Consider the following 27325-nt stretch of genomic DNA (forward strand, 5'->3'; position numbering starts at 1 on the left):
CCCCATTTCCACTCCCAATAACCACACACAGCCACTGTTTGGATTAAATCGGCCACAGCAGCCGTCTTTTATTAAATAATATAAATAACATGAATAAACATAACACTTGATATAACAATGACATATATATATAAATATATACATGTCTAACTGACGAGGGAGGTCCTAGAAGCCGCCTAACTGCACCTTAAACGACCACAAACCACCACGGCAATTCCATCTTGCCCCCAGCCGCGTACCACAAGCTCGGGGACACCAACTGACGGACGCCATACCAAGCCAACCAGGTGCCCCAACTCTGAGTCCAGCCCCACCATTGAGGCCCTCTCATTCACCGTTACCATCCAGTAGCCCCAGCTTCTATGACCTCCCCCCGCCACGACTGCTGCGACAAACGCAACACTTAAAGCCACACTCCGTCCACCACCCCTTGTCCATTTTTTTTTTTTTTTTAATACATTTATTTATTTATAAAATACACACATTTTTTTTTTTTTTTATATATGCATCCCCTCTATAATATACCGTTGCCGCCCTGAAACATCCAAGTACACACTACGGGAGGGAGGGAGATGCTGGCTCTCTGCTCCTAAAATGGCGGGCGCTGACCTGCCTCACCACTACTTCAGCCTGCCGCTCCCCGCCCCTTTCTAGCTCCTCCCCCCTTTTCCTGCACTCATCCACTTAACCCTTACCTTCCCTGACCCTTGCTCACAAAACCCCTCATGCCGGCCTCCCCTGAAGCGTGCCGCTTCGTCCGGCCTCACTTGAGTAGGGTTATTGGCTACGCTCGGGTCCACTACCCCATCATTTAGCTAACTAACCTTCCCCCTTTCCACTCCCAATAACCACACACAGCCACTGTTTGGATTAAATCGGCCACAGCAGCCGTCTTTTATTAAATAATATAAATAACATGAATAAACATAACACTTGATATAACAATGACATATATATATAAATATATACATGTCTAACTGACGAGGGGGGTCCTAGAAGCCGCCTAACTGCACCTTAAACGACCACAAACCACCACGGCAATTCCATCTTGCCCCCAGCCGCGTACCACAAGCTCGGGGACACCAACTGACGGACGCCATACCAAGCCAACCAGGTGCCCCAACTCTGAGAGTCCAGCCCCACCATTGAGGCCCTCTCATTCACCGTTACCATCCAGTAGCCCCAGCTTCTATGACCTCCCCCCGCCAACAACGCGCAGCTTGACAGCCCTTAAGCTCGCGCGTTCCGCCACACCCGGAGGGCTGTTTCAATACCTCCCTGCAAGTCCAGTGACCACAAATCAATGCCCACCGCATTGAGGTGGACTCCATCCTGTCTCCAAAAGCCTCCTGTTCCTGCTTCCAACTCGGGGTGCCTCACCACCACCGCCCCATGTTTGGCACAGAACCGCCCAATCACCCTGTTCAGCTTAATCCTAGCCTTATTCAGCCTTTCAACCGATCTCGCCTCCCTCCAGACCTTCCTGGGGACAATGTCCGACCACACAGTGACAACTGACGGGAAGAGGGACCACAAACGCAAAAAATCAAAACGTATATCCCTGATCAACTCTCTGCAAGGTCGGACCCCTAGGTCATTTCCCCCAACATGCAACACCAAGATATCTGGGACTCTATCTAACCTGGCTTGCCGATGAACCTCCTGCAAAACACTACCCCACACCATACCTCTGCGTCCGATCCATCTTACTATGGCTGTCCCCCGATCAAACCCCAGCTGCCGCCCATTCTGCCGAACATCCGCTCGTAATGCCCCCCAGAACACGAACGAATGGCCCAGGATCCAAACTAATAACGGGGCATCACCTGAAAAAAGAACGAGACAAACATGGTTAGACACAGCCTTAAACTGCCCCTAAACGCACATACAGCCGAAAACGCTCCGACTCCCACCTCCCAATACGCTTAATCACTTAATCTCGCACCCCCAAGCGAGCAGCCTCCGTGGCAGCACCTATCCTGAAGGAATGACCCGTAAACTTGCCAGAGTCCATTCCTAGATTACGCAAACATTTCTTGAATACCGCTATAAATTGAAATCGTGATAAAAAGGAGCCATCCTCGTGTCTGAGAATCGGTCCTGCCGCGACCCCTGCCCTTCCTTGAAAATCCCGCAAACACCGTACTGGACACAATAGACATCCCGGCACCTCAAACAATGAGACTAAATGACCCCTCCCCTCCTGATCCGTCTTTGAAAATCTCAGATAAATCAGCACCCTGTCGTCATATAACGTTACATCCTCACTCCTCAGACCCCCTTCCCGCTGCACACTTGCACACACTAACTCCCCTAAACGAAAGGCTCCGAAAAAAGCCAGAGCAAAGGCTAGTCTAAATAAGATCACCTCCCAAGCCGAGCGACACACTCCAGCTACCTGCTCCCCTAACTGTAACAATAACGAAAAGGACACCGGTAGGCGGGAATCTTTGACACGCTGAAACCTTCTATAACCCTTCAAAATTTGTCGGACCAAAAAGGACTTAGTAATGTCCGGGGAATTCCGCAACTTGAATCCGAAAGCCAAGCCCGCCATGCAACCATTGATCTTGGCAACCGACCAACCTTGATCCTTCACGTGGCCAATGAACAGTAACAACGGAATTTCCCCGTCCAGTACCTCGACCCCTAGGTCATTACACCACTGCTGCCACCTACTCCAAGCCCTATCGTACATCCTCCACGTGCCTTCACTCAATGATGCCTGCAACAGACAAGCTACGGTACCTCCAGGATCTCCCACAACGACTCTGGACACACCAATCCGACCTGACTCGCCTCCGGGGCCAGCTGGCGAAACCGCTCCCACTGAAAACGAGAAAGTGCGTCAGCTATACAGTTAAAGGAACCAGGCACATGCACCGCAAACACCCAAGCATTAAGGGACAAACACCGGAGAACCAACTGCTGCAATAGGCAAATAACTGGGGGGGGGAAGAAGCCGTTACCCTGTTGATGGCTTGCACAACTCCCAAGTTGTCACAATGGAAACGAACCTTCTTGTGCCGAAACTTCTCCCCCCAGAGCGTGACTGCCAACACAATGGGGAAGAGTTCCAACAATGCCACGTTTTTTACCCACCCTTTTAGTACCCAGGACTCAGGCCACCGACCCGCACACCACTGCCCTTCACAGTACGCCCCAAAACCCACTCCACCCGCAGCATCCGTAAACAATTTGAAATCAAACGCATCAACCACCCCCCCCATAACTAATGCTCTGCCATTAAACTGTTGTAAAAAGGAATCCCAAACTTTCAAATCCCCTTTTAACTCACTGCCTAGTCTAATAAAATGGTGGGGAGACACCACCCCTCCTGTCGCCGAAGCCAACCTCCTACTAAAAATGCGGCCCATAGGTAGGATTCTGCATGCAAAATTTAATTTGCCCAACAGAGACTGCAGGTCCCGCAGGCGAATCTTTTTTGCTCTCAATGCCGCCGCCACCTCTGTTCTTAAATCTGACACTTTGTCTACTGGTAGCCTACACTCCATCCGCTGTGTATCTATGACAATACCCAAAAAGCTTAGCTCAGTAGCCGGCCCCACCGTTTTGTCCACCGCTAACGGGACTCCAAAACACTCAAAAACAGACTGTAATGTGGATAACAACAACGAACAAACCCTAGATCCCCCCGGCCCCAAACACAGGAAATCATCCAAATAATGAATGACAGAGTGACAACCTGATTCCTGAACCACCACCCACTCCAGAAAAGAACTGAAACGCTCAAAATATGCACACGATATTGAACAGCCCATTGGCAAACACCTATCCACAAAATAAGCGCCATTCCAAAAACAACCCAGTAAATACAAACTATCCGGGTGAACTGGCAACAACCTAAATGCCGCTTCAATATCACATTTTGCCAACAGGGTACCCGGACCCAGCTTCCTTACCCATTCCACAGCCGCATCAAAGGAAGCATAAACCACAGAACAAAGTTCCGGGTCAATGCCCTCATTGACCGACGCACCCTTAGGGAATGATAAATGGTGGATGAGCCTAAATTTATTCGGCTCCTTTTTAGGGATCAAACCCAAAGGGGAAACTCGCAAGTTACTGATGGGTGATGTAACAAACGGACCATCCATCCTCCCTAGGGAAACCTCTTTAGCTAACTTTCCTGTCACTATGTCCGGGAACTGCAATGCCGAGCGCAAATTCTTCCGCTTCTCTAAGACTGGTAACGGGTGTGAAGGTATATGAAAACCGAACTTAAACCCTGAATACAAAAATTCAGCTAACTCCTGGTTCGGATATCTATTTAGATGCCCCACCATCCTTTCCACTCGCACTGGGGTCTGCCCCTTTTGCAAAACTATCCCCCCCCCTTTGTCTACCCCCTCTAAAACATCTGCTAGCCCCATGGCCCCCGCCACACACGGAACATTCATGCCTAAATTTACATTTTTCGCCGAATTTGCAACTTCCCTCATTGAAAAGGAAGCAGTATCCTCTTCCAACTGGGGGCGTCCCTGTACCTTGCTGTACCCCAACCCCTGACTCACTCCGAAAGGACTGACCACTCCTACCTGGCGCTGTCACCCTCATCCATAACGCAATGTCCTTATGGTCCCATCTCATATTAGGACGGACCGCTTTCCTCTGACGAAACTGCTCGTCATACCGTAACCACCCGGAACCCCCATACACTCTATAGGCTTCCCCAATAGCATCCAGATAGCAAAATAAAGGGGAACAGCATTCCGGACTCTTCTCCCCAATCACACTTGCCAAAATAGCAAAGGCCTGTAGCCAATTACTAAATGACCTAGGGATAAGGCGATAGCGACGCTTATCATCATCCTCCTTTCTTACTCCGTCCTTTTTTACCACATCAAGGTTGAACCGCTCCAACGGAAGCAGCGAAAAAATTTCTATATACTCTCCCTTCCAAATTTTCTCACGCACCTCCGTTTTCAAATGCGCTCCCAGGGGACCCTCAAAGCAAACATACACCTCCCCTTTTGCGGCGTCATCTAATCTGGGCCTATCCTCCTCACCTCCCGCCTGCGTCTGCACTGACACTGATTCGGCTACACTTGTGCTATTGGCCACTGCTACATTACTATTGTTAGCGGTCGCCGGTACATTGCTATTTTCTGCCCCCAACCCCCACGCTGCTAAGGGGGTAGCCCCCGTTGCCCCCCTATCCTGACTAACCCCAGCTAAACCACACAGCAAGCGCCCCAAACCACCGATAATAGCACTATTGCTCCCCCCCGCCCCAGGCGCCACATTAAATATAGATAACAGTGTTCCCAGTGATGTCTCACCTAGCTGCCCGGGTGCTGTGAACCCGGCAGCCGCAGGTCCTGCTTCCTGCCGGACGACTCCTGGATCCACGACATTCCTTTGATGGGTACTTGCGCTGTTCGCCGGCAGCACCCCAGCCGGATCACTGCTGGGTGCGTTAGGAATGGCTCTGGGACGCCCTCTGTCTTCCACGGTGTCAGGACCAGTAGCAAACTGTCCGCCCTCAGGAAATGGCCTGCGCAACTCCCTGTCCTCCATATAAGCATCTGCACGCCTGTCTTCATGCCCAAGAGGCCTGCTCTGGGGCGGGGAGCCGTCCAGAACAGCCTCGTCCTCCTCCTCTGTAAGAAGCGCATCATGGCAAGGCCTGCGCCCGTCCCTGGCACCTACAGGCGCAGCCTCGTGTGCCACTGAAAGGGGCTCATCCTGTAAGGGCCTGCGCCGGGCCGCCCTGGCCGACCGCGCAGCCCCGCTGCTGCCTCTGCTGCCACTACCTCTCCCACGCTGAGCAGGCCTCCGACTCCTGAGGACAGGAGGGGATCCTGCAGAACCAGGTCCTGACTCCCCTGTTGCTGGCGCGATGGGCTGAGGGGAAGGCCCCACAGCCTCTGGAGGGTCCCGCCGGACATATGGATTCCTCCCAGGCCGGGAGGCCGCAGTAGCCTTAGAATGCTCCCGGCGTGGAGGGTCCCTTGTGGGGCTCCTGACACGGCGCCGGACCCGGGGGGGTAAATCAGGGCTCAGGCGCGCCGGCGGCCGTACCCGCCGCGGCCGTGTAGCTGCTGGAGTAGGGCTAGACGTACCCACCTCCGCCCCCCCTAGCAATGCGGTCACCTGCTGCTCCAGCCAGTCGCTGCCCCTGGTGTCCGCCGCTTCCCTCAAGCGCCGCAGCATCACCTCCACTGCTTCTGCCATTAATGAATCCGATGCTGCAGTTCAGAAGATGTTGGCTCTCTGCCAGATGCTGGCTCTCTGCTCCTAAAATGGCGGGCGCTGACCTGCCTCACCACTACTTCAGCCTGCCGCTCCCCGCCCCTTTCTAGCTCCTCCCCCCTTTTCCTGCACTCATCCACTTAACCCTTACCTTCCCTGACCCTTGCTCACAAAACCCCTCATGCCGGCCTCCCCTGAAGCGTGCCGCTTCGTCTGGCCTCACTGTTCTGTTGTCCTCACATGTGTATTGGCGATCTCCCTTTGTCCTCAGAGATAATTGGATTGCTCCTCAGGTTGTCTCCGGGACAGAGAGGAGGAGACCATGATGCATTGTGGGGATATGTTGTCCTATGTCACAGTCTTCATTCTGGTCCTCTGGGGGCGTGAACGATTGGTTGCTGTAGTTACATTGTATGTGTTGTAAATTACTGATTGGTTGTATTTCAAACCCCTGTGGGCAGTACTATGTTTGTGGTTTATGAATAAAAGAGGCTGTACGTGAAGTACAGTCAGACCACTGCTTGACCCTCAACACGGAGCCTTGTCTCGTTATTGGGGGGATTCACTGTATGCTGTTAGAAGACCGATTGCCAGAAGTGTAAGCTGATTCCTGTTCGTCTGCTAGCAGCTAATTGTGAGGTTCCAGTTTGGAGTGCTATTTTGTATCCAGTTCGGGAGCTTGGTGTCCTGCAGTAGCTGTGCCTGTCTCTCAGAAAAGGGGCTTATCGCCTAAACGGATTTTAACCCCTTGTCTGCTGAAACGGTCCGTTACATTGGTGGCAAGCAGCGGGATCGTTCCTACAGCCAGAAGGACAGCTACAGGAGACACCATTTCTGTGGATTCTACAATTTAAGGACAACGCATGTCCCAGTACAGCGTCCCTGACAGCAGCAGGATGGAACCAGCAGTGTTATACGAGGAGGAGGACCTGGATGGCCGGGATGCATTAAGGAAAGGCATCTGGTACCAGGCCCTGGATAATCTACAATACCAGCGGGGTGAGAGTCTCCCCAGTGAAGAGCAGCGGTTGCAGAAGCAAGTGGCCCTGCGGATGCCCTTCCTGGGAGAGCAGCCCCTGGAGGAATGGGTGAAGGAACTAGAGCACCGGGTATGGCAGGAGCTATGGCTGGAGGATGCCTACCAGGCGCTTTGGTGGTATATGGCACAGTATATACCCTGGACAGCCGAACATGACAAGCCAGAGGGAGAGGAGTTTTATGGTCCTGGCTTGTTATGGGAGTCCTTTCCAGAGCCTGACTTCGGGAGCCCTGCACAGTCCAGACTTCAGGACATTTTTTATGAGAGGGAGGCTAGGCATGAGTGGGATGACCCCCATGAGGTAGAGCAAGACCTGGCTCACCTAGCAACCCTGGAGTGGGAACTGGAGCAGGACTACCGAGATCTCTTCCACTCCATTGAGAAGGCTCAGCAGGACGGTAAGGTGACAGACCCAGATCCAGACCCATTCAGCTGGGCAGATATTGTAGAGTGTTACTGGGAAGGACCCCAGGTGGCCGGTAGAGATGGGACCGAGGTCTCTCCGCCGGTCCTGCAGGGAATTGGGAGCCCAGTCTCCATTCCCCAGCGGCAGTGTGAAGTGCAGGGAGAGGAGAGCAGCGTCCTCCCTCCCCAGCGGCAGGCTGAGTTACAGGGGGGCAGAGGTAGTTGTTCCTGCCCCCCAGCAGCAGAGTGATATGCCGGGAAGGCAGTGTGAAATGCAGGGAGAGGAGAGCAGCGTCCTCCCTCCCCAGCGGCAGGCTGAGTTACAGGGGGCAGAGGTAGTTGTTCCTGCCCCCCAGCAGCAGCATGATTTTTTGGGAATTGGGAGCCCAGTCTCCATTCCCCAGCGGCAGGCGGAGTTACAGGGGGCAGAGACAGTCGGTCCTGTCCCCCAGCGGCAGAGTGTCCAGCAGGGAATAGAGAGCCCAGACTCCTTTCCCCAGCAGCAGGACACTGTATTGGGAGCGGAGACGGTCGGTCGCCCTCCCCAGCGGCTGGAAGTATGTATGGGAGAGGAGCTTGTTACCCCCTCTCCCCAGCGGCAGCTTAACGCACCAGGGGGAGACAGTAAGCCCCACAACAGTGCAGATGGGACCGTGGTCTCTGCACTTACAGCACAGGGGGTAGAGACAGTCGGTCTCCCCCTCCAACAACCAGACTCCAAGCCAGGGAGCAACACAGAGACCGGGAGTACCAGCTTCCAACCTAACCTTGGTGGACTCACTGGACAGAGACAGGCTACCAAATGCAACAGGTCCAGTATTGGGTTGTGGGTGGGCTGCCAGACTAACTCAGGTACCGACCGGCGTGAGGTCAGGTACCTGGTTAGTCTTCCCTTTGGGGGGGGGGGGGGGAGATGTGTGGCGAAACCAACCTCGCCACTGGGTTTTGGAGAGGACTGGCTGCTGGCCTCTTGCCCCTGGATTATGGGCCATATACTAACTTTTAAACCCCTGAACCTATTCAAGTGAATTTTGGATAGGTTTGTCCCCAAGTTACACTGTTTAAATTAATGTAAGTTATATGTATGGCCAATGTAAACTCAAAAAGTTATAACAATTTATAATAAGTGTAACTTGTCAGCTTGGGAGGAAAATGCTGGGTGTGTTTCTATTGTGCCATTGTCCCATTGTGTGTTTAAATGGTGATGTCTGTTCTGTTGTCCTCACATGTGTATTGGCGATCTCCCTTTGTCCTCAGAGATAATTGGATTGCTCCTCAGGTTGTCTCCGGGACAGAGAGGAGGAGACCATGATGCATTGTGGGGATATGTTGTCCTATGTCACAGTCTTCATTCTGGTCCTCTGGGGGCGTGAACGATTGGTTGCTGTAGTTACATTGTATGTGTTGTAAATTACTGATTGGTTGTATTTCAAACCCCTGTGGGCAGTACTATGTTTGTGGTTTATGAATAAAAGAGGCTGTACGTGAAGTACAGTCAGACCACTGCTTGACCCTCAACACGGAGCCTTGTCTCGTTATTGGGGGGATTCACTGTATGCTGTTAGAAGACCGATTGCCAGAAGTGTAAGCTGATTCCTGTTCGTCTGCTAGCAGCTAATTGTGAGGTTCCAGTTTGGAGTGCTATTTTGTATCCAGTTCGGGAGCTTGGTGTCCTGCAGTAGCTGTGCCTGTCTCTCAGAAAAGGGGCTTATCGCCTAAACGGATTTTAACCCCTTGTCTGCTGAAACGGTCCGTTACATTGGTGGCAAGCAGCGGGATCGTTCCTACAGCCAGAAGGACAGCTACAGGAGACACCATTTCTGTGGATTCTACAATTTAAGGACAACGCATGTCCCAGTACAGCGTCCCTGACAGCAGCAGGATGGAACCAGCAGTGTTATACGAGGAGGAGGACCTGGATGGCCGGGATGCATTAAGGAAAGGCATCTGGTACCAGGCCCTGGATAATCTACAATACCAGCGGGGTGAGAGTCTCCCCAGTGAAGAGCAGCGGTTGCAGAAGCAAGTGGCCCTGCGGATGCCCTTCCTGGGAGAGCAGCCCCTGGAGGAATGGGTGAAGGAACTAGAGCACCGGGTATGGCAGGAGCTATGGCTGGAGGATGCCTACCAGGCGCTTTGGTGGTATATGGCACAGTATATACCCTGGACAGCCGAACATGACAAGCCAGAGGGAGAGGAGTTTTATGGTCCTGGCTTGTTATGGGAGTCCTTTCCAGAGCCTGACTTCGGGAGCCCTGCACAGTCCAGACTTCAGGACATTTTTTATGAGAGGGAGGCTAGGCATGAGTGGGATGACCCCCATGAGGTAGAGCAAGACCTGGCTCACCTAGCAACCCTGGAGTGGGAACTGGAGCAGGACTACCGAGATCTCTTCCACTCCATTGAGAAGGCTCAGCAGGACGGTAAGGTGACAGACCCAGATCCAGACCCATTCAGCTGGGCAGATATTGTAGAGTGTTACTGGGAAGGACCCCAGGTGGCCGGTAGAGATGGGACCGAGGTCTCTCCGCCGGTCCTGCAGGGAATTGGGAGCCCAGTCTCCATTCCCCAGCGGCAGTGTGAAGTGCAGGGAGAGGAGAGCAGCGTCCTCCCTCCCCAGCGGCAGGCTGAGTTACAGGGGGGCAGAGGTAGTTGTTCCTGCCCCCCAGCAGCAGAGTGATATGCCGGGAAGGCAGTGTGAAATGCAGGGAGAGGAGAGCAGCGTCCTCCCTCCCCAGCGGCAGGCTGAGTTACAGGGGGCAGAGGTAGTTGTTCCTGCCCCCCAGCAGCAGCATGATTTTTTGGGAATTGGGAGCCCAGTCTCCATTCCCCAGCGGCAGGCGGAGTTACAGGGGGCAGAGACAGTCGGTCCTGTCCCCCAGCGGCAGAGTGTCCAGCAGGGAATAGAGAGCCCAGACTCCTTTCCCCAGCAGCAGGACACTGTATTGGGAGCGGAGACGGTCGGTCGCCCTCCCCAGCGGCTGGAAGTATGTATGGGAGAGGAGCTTGTTACCCCCTCTCCCCAGCGGCAGCTTAACGCACCAGGGGGAGACAGTAAGCCCCACAACAGTGCAGATGGGACCGTGGTCTCTGCACTTACAGCACAGGGGGTAGAGACAGTCGGTCTCCCCCTCCAACAACCAGACTCCAAGCCAGGGAGCAACACAGAGACCGGGAGTACCAGCTTCCAACCTAACCTTGGTGGACTCACTGGACAGAGACAGGCTACCAAATGCAACAGGTCCAGTATTGGGTTGTGGGTGGGCTGCCAGACTAACTCAGGTACCGACCGGCGTGAGGTCAGGTACCTGGTTAGTCTTCCCTTTGGGGGGGGGGGGGGGAGATGTGTGGCGAAACCAACCTCGCCACTGGGTTTTGGAGAGGACTGGCTGCTGGCCTCTTGCCCCTGGATTATGGGCCATATACTAACTTTTAAACCCCTGAACCTATTCAAGTGAATTTTGGATAGGTTTGTCCCCAAGTTACACTGTTTAAATTAATGTAAGTTATATGTATGGCCAATGTAAACTCAAAAAGTTATAACAATTTATAATAAGTGTAACTTGTCAGCTTGGGAGGAAAATGCTGGGTGTGTTTCTATTGTGCCATTGTCCCATTGTGTGTTTAAATGGTGATGTCTGTTCTGTTGTCCTCACATGTGTATTGGCGATCTCCCTTTGTCCTCAGAGATAATTGGATTGCTCCTCAGGTTGTCTCCGGGACAGAGAGGAGGAGACCATGATGCATTGTGGGGATATGTTGTCCTATGTCACAGTCTTCATTCTGGTCCTCTGGGGGCGTGAACGATTGGTTGCTGTAGTTACATTGTATGTGTTGTAAATTACTGATTGGTTATATTTCAAACCCCTGTGGGCAGTACTATGTTTGTGGTTTATGAATAAAAGAGGCTGTAGACCTATGATTTCTCCCCCCCCCTCCCCTCCTCTTGTGTGTCACCCTGTCTTCCCCCCTTTTATGTCAAGTTTGTCTAAAATTATTGGCCTATACATCATTTGTTTGAGGCCTTATTAAGCCCTTTAGGGCCTTTGTTTCCGCTGACTTTTTGTCAGCTGACTGTTTGTTATACAGATACAGATACATGCTTATACCTTGTCCTTTATGCTGTACTGCTGTTCATGATTGCATGTCGCAATGTATCTTTGTATGCGGTATGTATACTGCAATTTGGGATGTTCTCTTATGATTGTATTTGATAATAATAATAAAATCTTATTGAACCATAAAAGAGGCTGTACGTGAAGTACAGTCAGACCACTGCTTGACCCTCAACACGTGTAAGCTGATCCCTGTTCGTCTGCTAGCAGCTATTCGTGAGGTTCCAGTTTGGAGTGCTATTTTGTATCCAGTTCGGGAGCTTGGTGTCCTGCAGTAGCTGTGCCTGTCTCTCAGAAAAGGGGCTTATCGCCTAAACGGATTTTAACCCCTTGTCTGCTGAAACGGTCCGTTACATTCATAATGCAGTGTATGGTGTTTTTAGTAGTCGCCGCCGTAGTATAGTGATAGTAAGTCGCATGCAGCTAGATTAGTGATTAGTGTAAGGCAATCAGTAGCGATTTATTGTTACGTAAGGCATAAATAGGCGGAGCTATCATAAGATGACTCACGCCTATTTATGAATATTAATTATTGAGATTTGCATAAATATCAATAATTAATATCCCCTTTAACAGTATTATAGAAGTAGAGAAATTTAAACTTGGAAATTTGCAATTTTTTTACAAACTTTTGGTAAATTTGGTATTTTTTTATAAATAAAAATGTTTTTTTTTTTACTTCATTTTACCAGTGTCATGAAGTACAATATTTGACGAAAAAACAATCTCAGAATGGTGGATAAGTCAAAGCGTTTTAAAGTTATCAGCACTTAAAGTTACACTGGTCAGATTTGCAAAAAATGACCCGGTTCCTTAAGGTGAAAGAGTCCTTAAGGGGTTAAATGATATAGTAGACGAAAATCGTTCCTCTTCGGGAACCCCAGACCCCCCTCTTTGAAAGTACAGAATTGGGGATGAAAACCATATGCACCAAGAAATGGTGACTTGCCAGTGGATTCCTGACGACGATTATTTATGGCAAACTCAGCTAACGGTAAATATGATGACCACAACTCTTGGTTTTCAGACACAAAACATCTTAGATATGTCTCAAGGTTTTGGTTGGTACGCTCAGTCTGTCCATTCGACTGAGGATGGAAAGCTGAGGAAAAGTACAAGTGTACCCCCAAACGGGAACAAAAAGCTTTCCAAAATTTAGAAATAAACTGGGTTCCCTGATCCGAAACAACATCGGAGGGGACCTCGTGAAGCTTCACGATTTCACTGACGAATACCTGAGCAAGAGTCTTAGCATTAGGTAGTGCGGGTAACGCAATGACGTGTACCATTTTGCTAAACCTGTCCACTACTACCAAGATAACTGTTTTACCCGCAGACAAAGGTAAGTCAGTGATAAAGTCCATTTACAGATGTGTCCACGGTCTATTGGGAATGACGAGTGGTAATAGAGACCCTGCAGGACGTGTATGTGAAACTTTTGCTCGCGCACAGGTAGAACAAGAAGACACAAAATCCAATACATCATGACGCAACCTTGGCCACCAAAAACGACGAGACAATAGCTCCAAGGTTGGTTTACTACCCGGGTGCCCAGCAAGTGCCGAATTATGATGTTCCTTTAATAATTCGAAACGCAGGTTCAACGGTACAAACAATTTCTCTGAGGGGCAAGAGACCGGGGCGTCCCCCTGGGCCTCTAACACCTTCCCCTCCAGAACAGAGTGTACCGCAGAAACAACCACTCCTCTTTGAAGAATGGGCACCGGATCACTCACATTACCCCCTCCAGGGAAACAACGAGATAGTGCATCTGCCTTGGTGTTCTTTGCCCCAGGACGATAGGTAATCACAAAGTTAAACCTGGTAAAAAATAGCGACCACCTAGCCTGTCTAGGGGTGAGACGCTTAGCTGATTCAAAGTACAGAAGATTTTTGTGGTCCGTAATCACAGTGACGGGGTGGACTGCCCCCTCTAAGAAATGACGCCACTCCTCAAACGCAAGTTTAATAGCTAACAGTTCCCTATTGCCAATATCGTAGTTCTTTTCTGCTGCAAATAGTTTTTTAGAAAAGAAAGCACAAGGACGCCATTTGCCAGGAGACGGACCCTGAGACAGCACCGCCCCCACTCCCACCTCTGACGCATCGACTTCAACAATAAAAGGCTGAGAGACATCAGGTTGGATTAGTACAGGTGCCGAGGTAAACCTCTCTTTTAGAGAGGAAAAAGCAACTTTAGCGGCGTCAGACCATTTAGAAAAATCAGTCCCCTTCCTAGTCATGTCGGTAAGGGGTTTTACAATAAGTGAATAATTTTTAATGAATTTTCTATAGAAATTCGCGAAGCCCAAGAACCGTTGTAGTGCTTTGAGGTTCTCAGGAAGATCCCAATCCAAAATTGCCTGGACCTTCCTAGGATCCATACGGAAACCTGACGCAGATAAAAAATAACCCAGGAATTGTATCTCCTGAACGGCGAAGACACATTTTTCAATTTTAGCATATAATTCATTCGTCCGTAGGACCTGCAGTACTTGTCTGACATGCACCTCATGTGTTTTCAGATCAGACGAATAAATTAAAATATCATCTAGGTATATCACCACAAACCTGCCGATTAGATGACTAAAAATGTCATTAACGAAATGTTGAAAGACGGCAGGAGCATTGGTCAGACCGAAAGGCATAACTAGATTTTCATAATGCCCCTCAGAGGTGTTAAAAGCTGTCTTCCACTCATCCCCCTCCTTAATACGAATCAGATTGTAGGCACCCCTAAGATCAAGTTTGGAGAACCACCTAGCACCCGCAATCTGATTAAACAGGTCAGGAATGAGAGGAAGAGGGTATGGGTCTCGGATGGTTATCCGATTTAATTCGCAAACATCTAGGCAAGGACGCAGGCCCCCATCTTTCTTTTTAACGAAGAAAAACCCTGCAGCCACGGGTGAAGAAGAGGGTCTGATGTGTCCCTTAGCCAAGCTCTCGGAGATATAATCTTTCATGGCTTGTCTCTCTGGACCTGAAAGATTATATAACCTGGTCTTGGGTAATTTTGCGCCGAGAATAAGGTTAACTGGGCAATCATAAGGACGGTGAGGTGGTAACTTCTGACAACCCTTTTCAGAAAAAACATCCTCAAAGTCCGAAATAAATGTAGGTAGGGTAGTTATGGAGGCGACTAAGCAATTGCTATTTAAGCAATTTTCTCTGCACTGCTCACTCCACTCCAATATCTCCCTGGCCTGCCAATCCACCACTGGATTGTGCATTACCAACCAGGGAAGACCCAGCACTACCGGAGTGGGAAGCCCCTCCAGAACATAACATGAAAGCATCTCCTTATGGTGGTCCCCTACCCGAAGGTGTAAGTTATGAACAATGTGAGTGTTTCTCTGAGACAGAGGAGCAGAATCAATAGCGAATATGGGAATAGGTCTCTGTAGCGTACAGAGAGACAAACCCAAAGTGCGGGCAAAATGGGCATCTATCAAATTGACCCCTGCTCCACTGTCTAGAAAGAAAGAAATAGTCTCTGTCTTATCACCAAAAACAATAACCGCTGGTAACACAAATTGCGATGTACGTATGGAGGAAACGTATACCCCCCGGCTGACATCCTTCACACAGCCTGGGGTTAGTAGTTTTCCGACGGTCTTTTGTTTCTGAGAAAAGAAGGACAATGGTGAAATGACCCCTCTCCCCACAAAAAAAACAAACCCCACGCCTACGGCGAGCCCCAGGAGGATGGACCTGACGAGTAGTTCCTCCTAGCTGCATAGGCTCGACTAAGTCCGTACAGACTAACTGCTGCTTGGGAGGGGTTACCAATGGCTCCGGTTTTTTCAACCTGTCCCTAAGGCGTCTATCTATTTGGATAGAAAGGGACATAACCGCATCAAGGGAAAAGGGGGTCTCATATAATGCAAGCGCATCCTTAACCCTTTCGGATAACCCAGAGCAGAACTGACTCCTGAGAGCCGGGTCGTTCCATTGGGTATCCGTAGCCCACCTACGGAATTCTGAGCAATACTCCTCTACCGGCCGCTCTCCTTGTAGGAGTCTCCGTTATCTTGATTCAGCCAGTGCGATTCGGTCAGGGTCGTCATATATGAGACCCAAGGCCCCGAAAAACTCATCCACTGACCGAAGAGCCTGGGAATCAGTGGGTAAAGAGAACGCCCAGGATTGCGGGTCCCCCTGCAGCAGGGAAATAACAACCCCCACCCGCTGTTCTTCATTACCAGAGGAGTAAGGGCGCAGTTTAAAGTATAATATACAGGCCTCACGGAACGTCACAAACTTGTCCCTTCCCCCAGAAAATCTGTACAGCGTCAATCCGATTAGGGTTGGTGCTGTGGGACTGATGGTGGCCCCCATGTGGTCGTTTTACCCTCCCTTCCTATTCTCCCTTTTCTCCAGGGATGCATGGGTTAAGGTTTTCCCATGATCCCTTGTAAGGGGCACTGACGTCCCTCCCTGTGAGGCTATATAATTCCCCTCCCGCTTCCGGCCGGTCTCTTGGCTGCTGGAACGTCTGCCCTCAGAACTCCTGGCCAAGATGTCCGCAGATGATGCCCTTAGGGAGGCGCTTCTGGCGCGTTTTTCTGCTGAGGGAGAAGGTTGGTTAACGGCATTTGTGGCCGGTCTGTCCCTTCCTTCCCCTCAACCCTCTGCTCCTTCCCTGCACATGCCATCTGTGGCTCCCGATCCCCCTGCGCTACCACAAAGTCGGCGGTCGGCTCGTCCGACTCGCCCACCTGTTCGTTTAGGCCATAGCCCCCCTCTGTCTCACCTCCAGGGCGCAGGTTACAAGGCTGCCGGCGGTCCTGTACAGGGGAGAGAGCGCTCAGTGCGCTCGTCGTCGCAAGCTCCGCCCCTTCCGGTCCCGGCAGCCGTCACTTCCGCCCATCGGATTCGCGCGCTGTTACATGCGGCAGCCGCGAACATGGGAGCGCAAGCAAGCTCCTCTTCTATGTCAGAGCAGCCTCCCACTCCTCCACCAACGAATAATCTCCTCACTAGTAATGAACCCCTGCCACCAGTAGATAATGGTGGTGGGGTCTGTCTGCCACACACCACAGATGCAGCAGGGGGCGGGGTTACTACCCCCTTCCATACCCATTCCCAGGTTGAAGCTGCAAGCGCTCCTGGGAACTCTGATTTAGCTGCTACCCCCTTTGCCCCTTCATCGCAGCCTCCTGTTTTCCCAGCAACCCCTCTTCCTCCCACCGCACCTGTCCGGAGACGTCGTCGCCGTTCGCCTTCCTCCTCACCTGGGGAGTACAGGCATCGGTCCCGCCATGCTTCTGGTAGGCGCCAGTCCCGACGCCATCGCAGGGATTCCGGGAGAAGAAGGCGCTCCAGATCCTCTAGATGGCGCTCACCGTCATCTTCGGATGTTTCGACGAGCGAATCTGGGGAGTCTGGTTCGGTGTCACACAACATTCGCAAGAGGCGGGAGCTTGTCGCTGCTTCCAGGACGCCTAGCCTGGCCCCTCCTCTGGTTGGTCCATCGTCGGTTCCAGATCCGGTTCCATCTACGAGTACCGCGGTTCTTCCTCCCGTGCTCCCGGGTCCGTCTTCAACTGGTGAGTTTCAGTATACGGGGGCGTGGGAGGCGGGCGGTCAGAGTTCGGAGGTTGTCGCAGCCCTTAAGGCGGTATTGGAGAAGTTGCAACCTGTAAATCCTTCTCCTCCTCTGGCGTCGCAGAAACCTCCCCCGGTTTTAGCGTCTATACACAAGGACTCTTTCTTTTGCGGGGTTAGCCCACTAGGGGCTCACTTGGCGGGGGAGATCAGGGAGAAAATATGGGCAAATCAGTATGTGGATATTTGGTCCCTAGTCACCATTGATCAACAATCAGTGGATAAAGAGCGACGTCCTTCTGACAAGTCGTACGAGAGGCGGCCGCGAGTCGCTAAAACCATGAATAACTGGCTTCAGGCCTTTGCAGTGTTAGGTTTTGTGATGGGGCAACGCTTTCCTGAGCGTTGTTCGGAGCTATTTATTTACCAGGATGTGATATATAGCGCTTATAAGGCACATGGCGGTTCGGCATGGTGGAGATACGACAAAGAATTTCGTCGCCGTTTAGCTCTTCAACCCGAACTGGGGTGGGGTGTCAAAGCCACTGATGTCTGGCTTCGGCTGATGCTGGCTCAGAGGCCCTTTCCCGGAGCGGCTGCCGGCCCTGGTTCCTCAACCGGTGGGTCGGTGGCCGTTCGCCGTCCAGGAACCTGCTGGTTATTCAATGAGGGCCATTGCCGATTCGCAGGCCTCTGCAGGTTTAAGCATGAATGCTCTTCCTGTGGTGCCTCCCATGCGGCCATTCGTTGCGCACGGCAACCCATTAGGCCCCAAAAATCCACCACCCCTCTTGAGCCAAAAGACTCCAGTGACCGTCTCCGAGATGTCCCCCTGGTTAGATCTCTACCCCAATAAGCCTGACGCGGCACTGTTGCGTTCTGGTTTTACGTACGGGTTCTTTATACCATTTGTCCTGAGCAGGCTTCCGGTTTTTTCTCATAACTTGCAGTCTGCCCAGGAACATCCAGCGGCCCTCCGTGAGAAAATAACTAAGGAGGTGTCCTTAGGCAGGATTGAGGGCCCCTTTTTGTCCCCTCCTTTCCCTAATCTGCGGGTGTCACCTCTGGGGGTCGTTCCAAAGAAGGACCCGGGTAAGTTCCGTTTAATTCATCACCTTTCTCACCCCAAGGGTTCCTCTGTAAATGATGCCATCCCCGATGAAGACTCCTCGGTGTCCTATGTTTCTTTTGATAGGGCTGTGGAGTTAGTCAGACAAGCTGGCAGGGAGGCCCTATTGGCAAAGTCGGACATAGAATCCGCCTTCCGTTTGCTTCCGGTTCACCCGGACTGTTATCACCTACTGGGATGTTATGTTGACGGTTTGTATTTTTATGATACATGTTTGCCCATGGGTTGCTCTATCTCTTGTCACTACTTTGGGTGGTTAGGTACGAAACTGGTTCCCGGTCCATTATTCACTATTTGGACGATTTTTTGTTTGTGGCCCCTGATTCTGATGACTCTTGCCTTCACCTTTCAAATACCTTTCTCCAGTTGATGAGACGTTTTGGTGTTCCTCTCTCCCCGGAGAAGACTGAGGGTCCTTGTACTTGCCTGTCCTTCCTGGGGATTGAAATTGACACGGTTGACATGGTCTTTAGGCTTCCCAGGGATAAGTTGGACAAATTGTTTTCCCTAATAGAAGGTTTCCTGTCAATGACTAAGGTCACTCTACGGCAGCTGCAGTCCCTGTTAGGTTTATTGGTGTTTGCCTGCAGGATAATGCCTATGGGCAGAGTTTTTTCACGGTGCCTGTCGCTTGCTACCCGGGGTTTGAAGTCTCCACGCCATCATGTCCGTGTAACTAAATCCATGAAGTCGGACTTGCTGGTATGGCGACAATTTTTAGCGTCTTACAATGGCCACACATGTTTTTTGTCCCCTGTATTGACCAACTCGGAGCTCTCTTTGTTCACAGATGCCTCTGGTTCCTGCGGTTTTGGTTCCATCTTCAATAATTCATGGTGTGCCTCTCGGTGGCCTGAACCTTGGGCTGCGGCGGGCCTTTGCAGGAACTTAACTTTGCTTGAATTATTCCCTATAATAGTAGCCGTGGAGATCTGGGGTCTACAGTTTTTTAACCGTCATATTTGTTTCTGGACTGATAACTTAAGTGTGGTTCATTGCATTAACAGCTTATCTTCGTCATCCCTTCCGGTTCTAAGCCTTCTCCGCCATTTGGTGTTGCGTTGCCTGGAATTGAACATCTATTTCAGGGCCCGTCATGTCCCCGGTGCATGTAATCTTATTGCTGATTCTCTCTCTCGTTTTAATTGGCAGGAATTCCGGGCCCTCCTTCCTGGAGCGGAGCAGATTGGGGTGCAGTGCCCAACCCACCTTTGGCGGCTGGTGGACGGGAATTGATGTCCTTGATTTCCTCTTCAGTGACCCCGGCGACATGGAGAGCTCATGGTAAGGCATGGGGGGAGTGGCTTGATTTAGCAGGATCACGGGATGTAACTCCCGATGACGTAAAACTGGAGGTAACGGTTGAATTATTGCTGCGCTTGCGTTCACTGGGTTCCTCGGCGGTGGTTGCGCAGCGACGCCTCTCGGGCGTGGCCTTTTACTTTCGTCTGATGGGATGGCCCGATGTCACCAAGCATTTTTTAGTCACTCAGGCATTGCGGGGTTGGCGTAAAGAATCCATTCGGCGTGAATGTCGCCGCCCTGTTTCATACTCATTACTCGTTAGGTTGGTTTCGGAATGCTCGGTAACTTGTGGCTCCCCTTTTGAGGCCCTCCTGTTATCGGTCGCGTTCGGCCTTGCCTTTTTTGCTGCCCTTCGCATTTGCGAACTGGTACCTCCTTCTCGCCTTAAGCCTGGAGGACTCCTCTTGCAGGATGTGGTGCTTGGCAATGGGTCAGTTAGGGTAAATATTCGCCGTTCCAAAACCGATACGTTTGGTCACGGAGCGTGGATCCCTATTCACACCATACCGGGACTCGTTTGCCCAGTTCAGTTGGTCGCTTCCTACCTAGCGGTTAGGCCGGGTGGCGATCATTTCCTGGTACACCAGGATTGCTCCCCGCTTACCAGGTACCAGTTTTCTTCTCTTTTTCAGCGCTGCTTAGTGTCGTTGGGTTGTAATCCACGTGACTTTGGTACTCATTCGTTCCGTATTGGGGTGGCCACGGAGGCGGCCAGGGCCGGCCTTTCTGAGGATGATGTTATGCGCATTGGTCGCTGGCGATCCCGTTGCTTCGCCAGTTATATTCGCCCTGACCTGTTGCCATTGATAGAATAAAAAAATAAAATATATATAAATTTATATGATACAATAATAATTGTGATATCAGGATGTTCTGTTGTTGCTTAATTCCATGTTTTATATTTATACGGTGTCTTTTCAGGGTTTCCCCGTCCGGCCGTATGGATCCTCAGTCACTCCTACGTCTTTTGGGCAGCGCGAAGGGCGGAATGCAGACCGGGAGGCCGGACCCTGGGCTTTCGTGAGGTCGATGTTTTCTGGAGGGGTATTAGGGGCCTTCGCTGGCCTCAGGTTCTTTCAGAGGTTGTGGGAATCAGCCGGTCCAACTCCGGCCCAGTGATTCTCGTTGTCCACGCCGGGGGGAATGACCTCTGTTCCTTACGAATTGCGGAGCTCATGACCTTAATGCGTTCCGACATGGAACGTTTTTCTTCCTTTTTTCCTGATTTGGTCCTGGTTTGGTCGGAGATCATTCCCCGGGTGGTGTGGCAAGGGGCTAGAGACCCAGACGCAATGGAGAAAAGTCGTAGGACCATAAATGCCCGTATTTCTAGGTTTATTAGATCCTGGGGTGGTGTAGCCGTTCGCCACCGGCAGCTAGAGGGCGACAACAGGGCATTATTGAGGTCCGATGGTGTCCACCTTTCCGACATTGGTTTGGACATTTTCCTCTCGGGGCTTCAGGACGGAGTGGAACAGGCCATGTTCTTGTTGGGTGGTGGTCGGAGCCCGGTGTAGGTAGTGGGCTCCTCCGTGGCGGTTTGGAGGCAATCGGAATACCCGGTGTGAAATGTAAAGGGCAGACTTGCCCGCTGCGAGGGCAGCGGCTGGCATACCGCTCCCTGTAACGGTTTCTGGAGCAGTTCTTAAGCTCGTGGTTTGGTTATGTTCAATAACAAATAAAGAAAAGCTGTGGCCGATCACCACCCAACCCAGTGGCGTTTTGTGTCTTTATTGGGTAAGAAGGTTCTATTTGCGGGAGGATGGGAAGGTGTGTGCGTGGTTGCTTGGCCTACCGGCAGTCTGTACAGCGCCAATCCGATTAGGGTTGGTGCTGTGGGACTGATGGTGGCCCCCATGTGGTCGTTTTACCCTCCCTTCCTATTCTCCCTTTTCTCCAGGGATGCATGGGTTAAGGTTTTCCCATGATCCCTTGTAAGGGGCACTGACGTCCCTCCCTGTGAGGCTATATAATTCCCCTCCCGCTTCCGGCCGGTCTCTTGGCTGCTGGAACGTCTCCCTCCCTCCCTTCCCTGGATGTTATGTTTTCTGGTTTGCCGTTCTGGCTCCCATTGGTTATCGGAATGTTCATACATGTTTCTATCTTCTAGTATAGGTTACATCATATTCTCAAGTCACAGCTGGCGGTTTGGAGGCAATCGGAATACCCGGTGTGAAATGTAAAGGGCAGACTTGCCCGCTGCGAGGGCAGCGGCTGGCATACCGCTCCCTGTTACGGTTTCTGGAGCAGTTCTTAAGCTCGTGGTTTGGTTATGTTCAATAACAAATAAAGAAAAGCTGTGGCCGATCACCACCCAACCCAGTGGCGTTTTGTGTCTTTATTGGGTAAGAAGCTTCTATTTGCGGGAGGATGGGAAGGTGTGTGCGTGGTTGCTTGGCCTACCGGCAGTCTGTCAGGGAGAGGGACCTTGGGTTCCGCAACAACCTGGTTACCAGTAGCAACCGCTGGGCTTGCAGTCTGTTGTAAAAGCTGCTGTTGCTGGAGGACCAACGCCTTCAATCCCGCCACCTCCAAAGACAGGCCATGAAATTGTTTGGACAGAGCAGCAATTTGATCCATACTGGATTCTAAGTAGGTAAAAAATATATATATTTTTTTTTTTTACCTACACAAAAATAAGGGCCAGATATAATGTAATGACCGGCGTCACGCACAGGGAGGGGAAAGGGAAAGCCCTGCCCAAGGGAGAGGGAAAGGTGGTGACCCCTGACTCACCTTGCGGCTGGCACCTGACTGCCCTGACGTCCCTAGACGGGTTCCTCACCCCTGCGGCGATCACGTGCCTAAACCCTGGCTTTCCCTGAAATGAGCCCTAGATAGTGAACGGGCCGGTGGGATCGCTAGTCCGCACCACTGAACTAAGAGGGAAACACCAGGGAGAGGACAGACAAATACAGACAAACACATACACCTAGGTGGGCGACCACAGCAGTCCACAAAGGTCCAACAGGGATCCGGAGGGTAGCGTTCTGGATCAACAATCAGAGAACGCAGCAACACAGCTCCAGTAGGTCAGAATAGATGTCCAGGCAGGAAGCTCTATATCTGGCAACCAGAGAAGTGTGAGAGGGGAATATAAGGAGGTTTGGGAGTGCTGGACAAGGAACAGCTGAGGAGAAGGAGCTACGGATCCCTGAGTGAGCCAAAAGGGTTTGCAAAGCAAACCCAGAAAGCTACCATAAGGAAACAGCCCTTATCTTACATAGAGCGCGCAGCCAACCGCTGCGACCTCCTGACCCCAGGTACAACGGAGTCAGGCGTGGTTCTTGACACCCTCGTGACACCAGGATGGAATCGTATTCAGTCCCTGACAGCACAATCCTTCCACCATGCCAGATTAACACTTCCTGGTTCACTCCCAGGCAGCAGCATGAGTCATCATCTGCTTTGCTTATTCAAATCTCAGAGTGTGCTGGCTGTAGCTGCAAAACAGTGGCCTCTAGTGCCCGGAATGCCAAATGACAGTTTAAGTACAGACATTATACAGAAATAGCTGTTTCACAATCTCACACGACAACCGCCTCTTCCTCCGAACTACATAGGTCACTCGCATGACCTTGATTCCATGTGGGATCGAGGACCTCATCGTCCTCCACATCATCTTCCACCCAGTCTTCACCCCTGCCCTCCTTGTCGGTCTGCATACTTTCGAAAGCCCCAGCCGTTGGCACCTGTGTTTCGTCATCATCCGAGACGTGCTGCGATGGTCCTCCCATGTACTCATCTTGAAAGATAAGTGGTTGGGCATCGGTGCACTCAATCTCTTCCACTTCTGGGGCTGGGATAGGTGGATGGCCCTGGGAAACCCTGCTAACACAGTCATCAAAAAGCAGAAGAGACTGCTGCATGACTTGGGGCTCAGACTGCTTGGCTGATTTGCAAGGGGGTGAGGTGAAAGACTGATGGACATCGGCTGCAGGTGCCAACTGTGGTCTTTCAGCAGGAGACTGGGTGGGAGACAATGTGAAGGAACTGGATCCACTGTCAGCAACCCAATCTACTATCGCCTGTACTTGTTCTGGCCTCACCATTCGTAGAGCCGCATTAGGCCCGACCAAATACCGCTGCAGGTTCTGTCGCCTACTCGCACCTGAGGAAGGGGTTTCACTTGTGCGTGTAGCTGGCACAGATCGACCACGTCCTCTCCCTGCAACAGGAGCTCCACCAGCAGCACCACGACCGGGGCCACGTAACTTATTTGACGCTCTCCTCATATTTCTCGAATTTAGGACCTTGCCCTAAATGGGTGTTTAATTAATAGTAGAAAAGAACGACAGTATGTACAGGGTGTATCTCACACGGCCTGAACCAGACTAGGCCTCAATTAAAGATTTCTTAGCACAAAAAGGCTGTATTTCAAATGCCTAATTCAAACCCCTGTATGTAGAGGGAGTATCTCACAGGGCCTGAACCAGTGTAGGCCTGAATTCTATATTGGTGCACCAAATGGCGGTATTTAAAATCTCTGAATCTAACCCAAATGTATTAAGGGTGTATCTCACAATGACATCTGCATCAAAGGCTGCCAACTACATTTTCTGTGCCCAAATGAGTGTTTGTTTAACAACTGAATTTGACAGCCGTATATAAGCCTGTAATTTCACACGTGCTGATGCTGCAAGGTCTGAAAATAGTGTTTTTTGTCAAATAAGTGTGTTTTTCAAACCCCAGAAAATGATGGCTGTATTTCTAGCTTACTACTGCACACTGACTAATCCAGATGTTGTAGATTGCCCCCAAAAAATTGTGATTTGCAATGTCCCAAAAGCTCAGATGCAGTGCTGGTGCACTGAGCATGCATAAAATGGCCGCCGCCGCCACCATCCACCTAACTAACAGAATTCTAAAAGTTTGTATTTTTTGGGTCAATGGGCTCAGGGCAGGGTAAAATGATTGTGCCCTGCACCCACACCACTATTTCTATGTAGATCGCTGAGTTAGATTCTCTCCTATTCTCTCCCTGAAATCACAAGTCCAGCAGCGTCCTCTCCCTACGCTTGTATCAGCATAGTGACGTGCAGCGCTACGCGACCCAAGCTTATATAGAGGCTGGGTCACGTGCTGCTCTGGCCAATCACAGCCATGCCAATAGTAGGCAAGGCTGTGATGGCCTCTTGGGGCAAGTAGTATGACGCTTGTTGATTGGCTGCTGTGCAGCCTTTCAAAAAGCGCCAAGAAACCGCCGAACACCGAACCCAAACTTTTACGGAAATGTTCGGGTCCGGGGTCCCCAAGTCCTAAAGTTCGGTACAAGCCTGAACTTTACAGTTCGGGTTCGCTAAACTCTAGACAGGAGGTCAATATACAAATAATTGAGTCACATATTGAGGACTGTGTGGGGTCGATGTAACCACCATGATATATATAACTTTCAGACATATTCTGTTACAACATCAGTTTAAAGTGCCAAGAATAGTTCACCAAAGTAACACATAAGTCTGACAAGAAAAACCCAAATCACCCTCACACATAAAGAGAAGTGAAATCATACGAGACAAGGCTCACCCATACTATTACTGTCAACCTCAGAAGAAGATGTTTTGCCGAAACGCAAGTCGGGGTGTGCGTTCCTTCTGGGGTTGACCGTCAGTGGTGACGCACTTTTGTGGTTGTGTTTTTTATCTTTTTATTGCATTATGATGTATTTAATAAAGATTATTGTTATTTTTATACATATGGATATTTATAGACTCAGTTTCTTGTAGGTTTATGTGCATAAACATTAGTAACAGTCTATATTAAATGGCAAGGGAACTTGACCACATTGTATGGCTGAGACTGCTGGCACTGTGACTGGTGGCTGAGACTGCTGGCACTGTGACTGGTGGCTGAGACTGCTGGCACTGTGACTGGTGGCCGAGACTGCTGGCACTGTGACTGGTGGCCGAGACTGCTGGCACTGTGACTGGTGGCCGAGACTGCTGGCACTTTGACTGGTGGCCGAGACTGCTGGCACTGTGACTGGTGGCCGAGACTGCTGGCACTGTGACTGGTGGCTCTGGCTGCTGGCACTGTGACTGGTGGCTATTGCTTGTGGCACTGACTGGTGGCTGAGGCTGGTGGCCGAGATTGTTGGCTTGTGGCTGAGACTGCTGGCACTGAGTGCTGGCTCTGGCTGAGACTGCTGGCACTGACTGTGGCTGAGACTGCTGGCACTGTCTGTGGCTGAGACTGCTGGCACTGTCTGTGGCTGAGACTGCTGGCACTGTCTGTGGCTGAGACTGCTGGCACTGTCTGTGGCTGAGACTGCTGGCACTGACTGTGGCTGAGACTGCTGGCACTGTCTGTGGCTGAGACTGCTGGCACTGTCTGTGGCTGAGACTGCTGGCACTGACTGTGGCTGAGACTGCTGGCACTGACTGTGGCTGAGACTGCTGGCACTGTCTGTGGCTGAGACTGCTGGCACTGTCTGTGGCTGAGACTGCTGGCACTGTCTGTGGCTGAGACTGCTGGCACTGTCTGTGGCTGAGACTGCTGGCACTGTCTGTGGCTGAGACTGCTGGCACTGTGCGGCTGTGTGATGCAGGGACAGTAATGGCGGCGGTCCGACGTGGAGAGCTCACCATAACCTGCGAGCGGCGGTGGTCATTGGCCGGCATGCAAGTGTGGGCGGCGTGTGGAGCGCCGTGTGATGATTGGTCGACGCGCAGTGCGTACTGGTAAGGGCGGCGCGGTTGCGTGTGGGGCGGCGGTGATTGGGCGGCGCGCTGGTGTGGGCGGTGCAGAGCGCCGTGTGTTGAATGGTCAGCACTGACACTGCTAACAATCTGAAGTTTTTATTGATACCGTTTTGGAGTGTGTGACTTTTTGATCCCATTTTATTACTTTTTTGGGTAAAAGAAGTGTTGAAAAAATGGCAAATTGGCCATTTTGACCCTTTTTCCATTACACCATTTGCTGTATCGGAAAAATATTTTAATAGTATTGGTATTTTCGGTCGCAGAGATACCCATGATGTGACTACAACCGCGTATAACCCCCCTCATCCATAGGAATCCACCCATGTACTGCAGTATATGGGAGCATTCCTATGGATGAGGGGGGTTATAGTCATAATTAGAATAAACACTGTCCAGGGACTGTTCTGTAATTGGCATGTGTCTATATTAAATATGACTATAACCCCCCTCATCTAAAGAAATCCATCCATATACTGCAGTACAGTACATGGGCGGATTCTTATGGATGAGGGGGGTTATAGTCATATTTGGCACACATTTTTTATTTTGGTACCAGGAGAAATGTAGGGAGCTGATTGGTGGAGGTGGGTGGAGAAGACACGTGGTGTACGCGGGGGGAGCAGGACATGAGGTGGAGGCGGGGGAGCAGGACAAGTGGTGTAGGCGGGGGGAGAGAGCAGGATGTGCGGTGTAGGCGGGGGGGGGGGGGGTAGCAGGACGCACGGTGTAGGCGGGGGGGAGCAGGACACGTGGTGTAGGCGGGGGGTAGCAGGACGCACGGTGTAGGCGGGGGGTAGCAGGACACACGGTGTAGGCGGGGGGTAGCAGGACACACGGTGTAGGCGGGGGGTAGCAGGACACACGG

General features: G+C 51.2%; 1 protein-coding gene across 3 annotated transcripts; it reads right to left on the reverse strand.

The window, feature by feature from the left end:
- Positions 1-1098: 1098 nt before the first annotated feature.
- On the reverse strand, positions 1099-6191 carry LOC121008941 (translation initiation factor IF-2-like). Of its 3 annotated transcripts, XM_040441767.1 has the most exons (3): positions 5304-6191; positions 2749-2829; positions 1099-1826 (listed from the first exon to the last, which is right to left on the reverse strand). In XM_040441767.1, exons 1-3 carry the CDS (start codon positions 6175-6177, stop codon positions 1231-1233), a joined length of 1551 nt encoding a protein of 516 aa, XP_040297701.1. In that variant the 5' UTR covers positions 6178-6191; the 3' UTR covers positions 1099-1230. The 3 variants fall into 3 exon arrangements, with proteins under 3 accessions (XP_040297701.1, XP_040297702.1, XP_040297700.1); XM_040441768.1 differs by lacking the exon at positions 2749-2829; XM_040441766.1 differs by having other exon boundaries at positions 1099-2829.
- Positions 6192-27325: the final 21134 nt, after the last annotated feature.

This window comes from Bufo bufo, chromosome 7, assembly GCF_905171765.1.
Source record: "Bufo bufo chromosome 7, aBufBuf1.1, whole genome shotgun sequence".
Classification (NCBI taxonomy): Eukaryota; Metazoa; Chordata; class Amphibia; order Anura; family Bufonidae; genus Bufo; species Bufo bufo.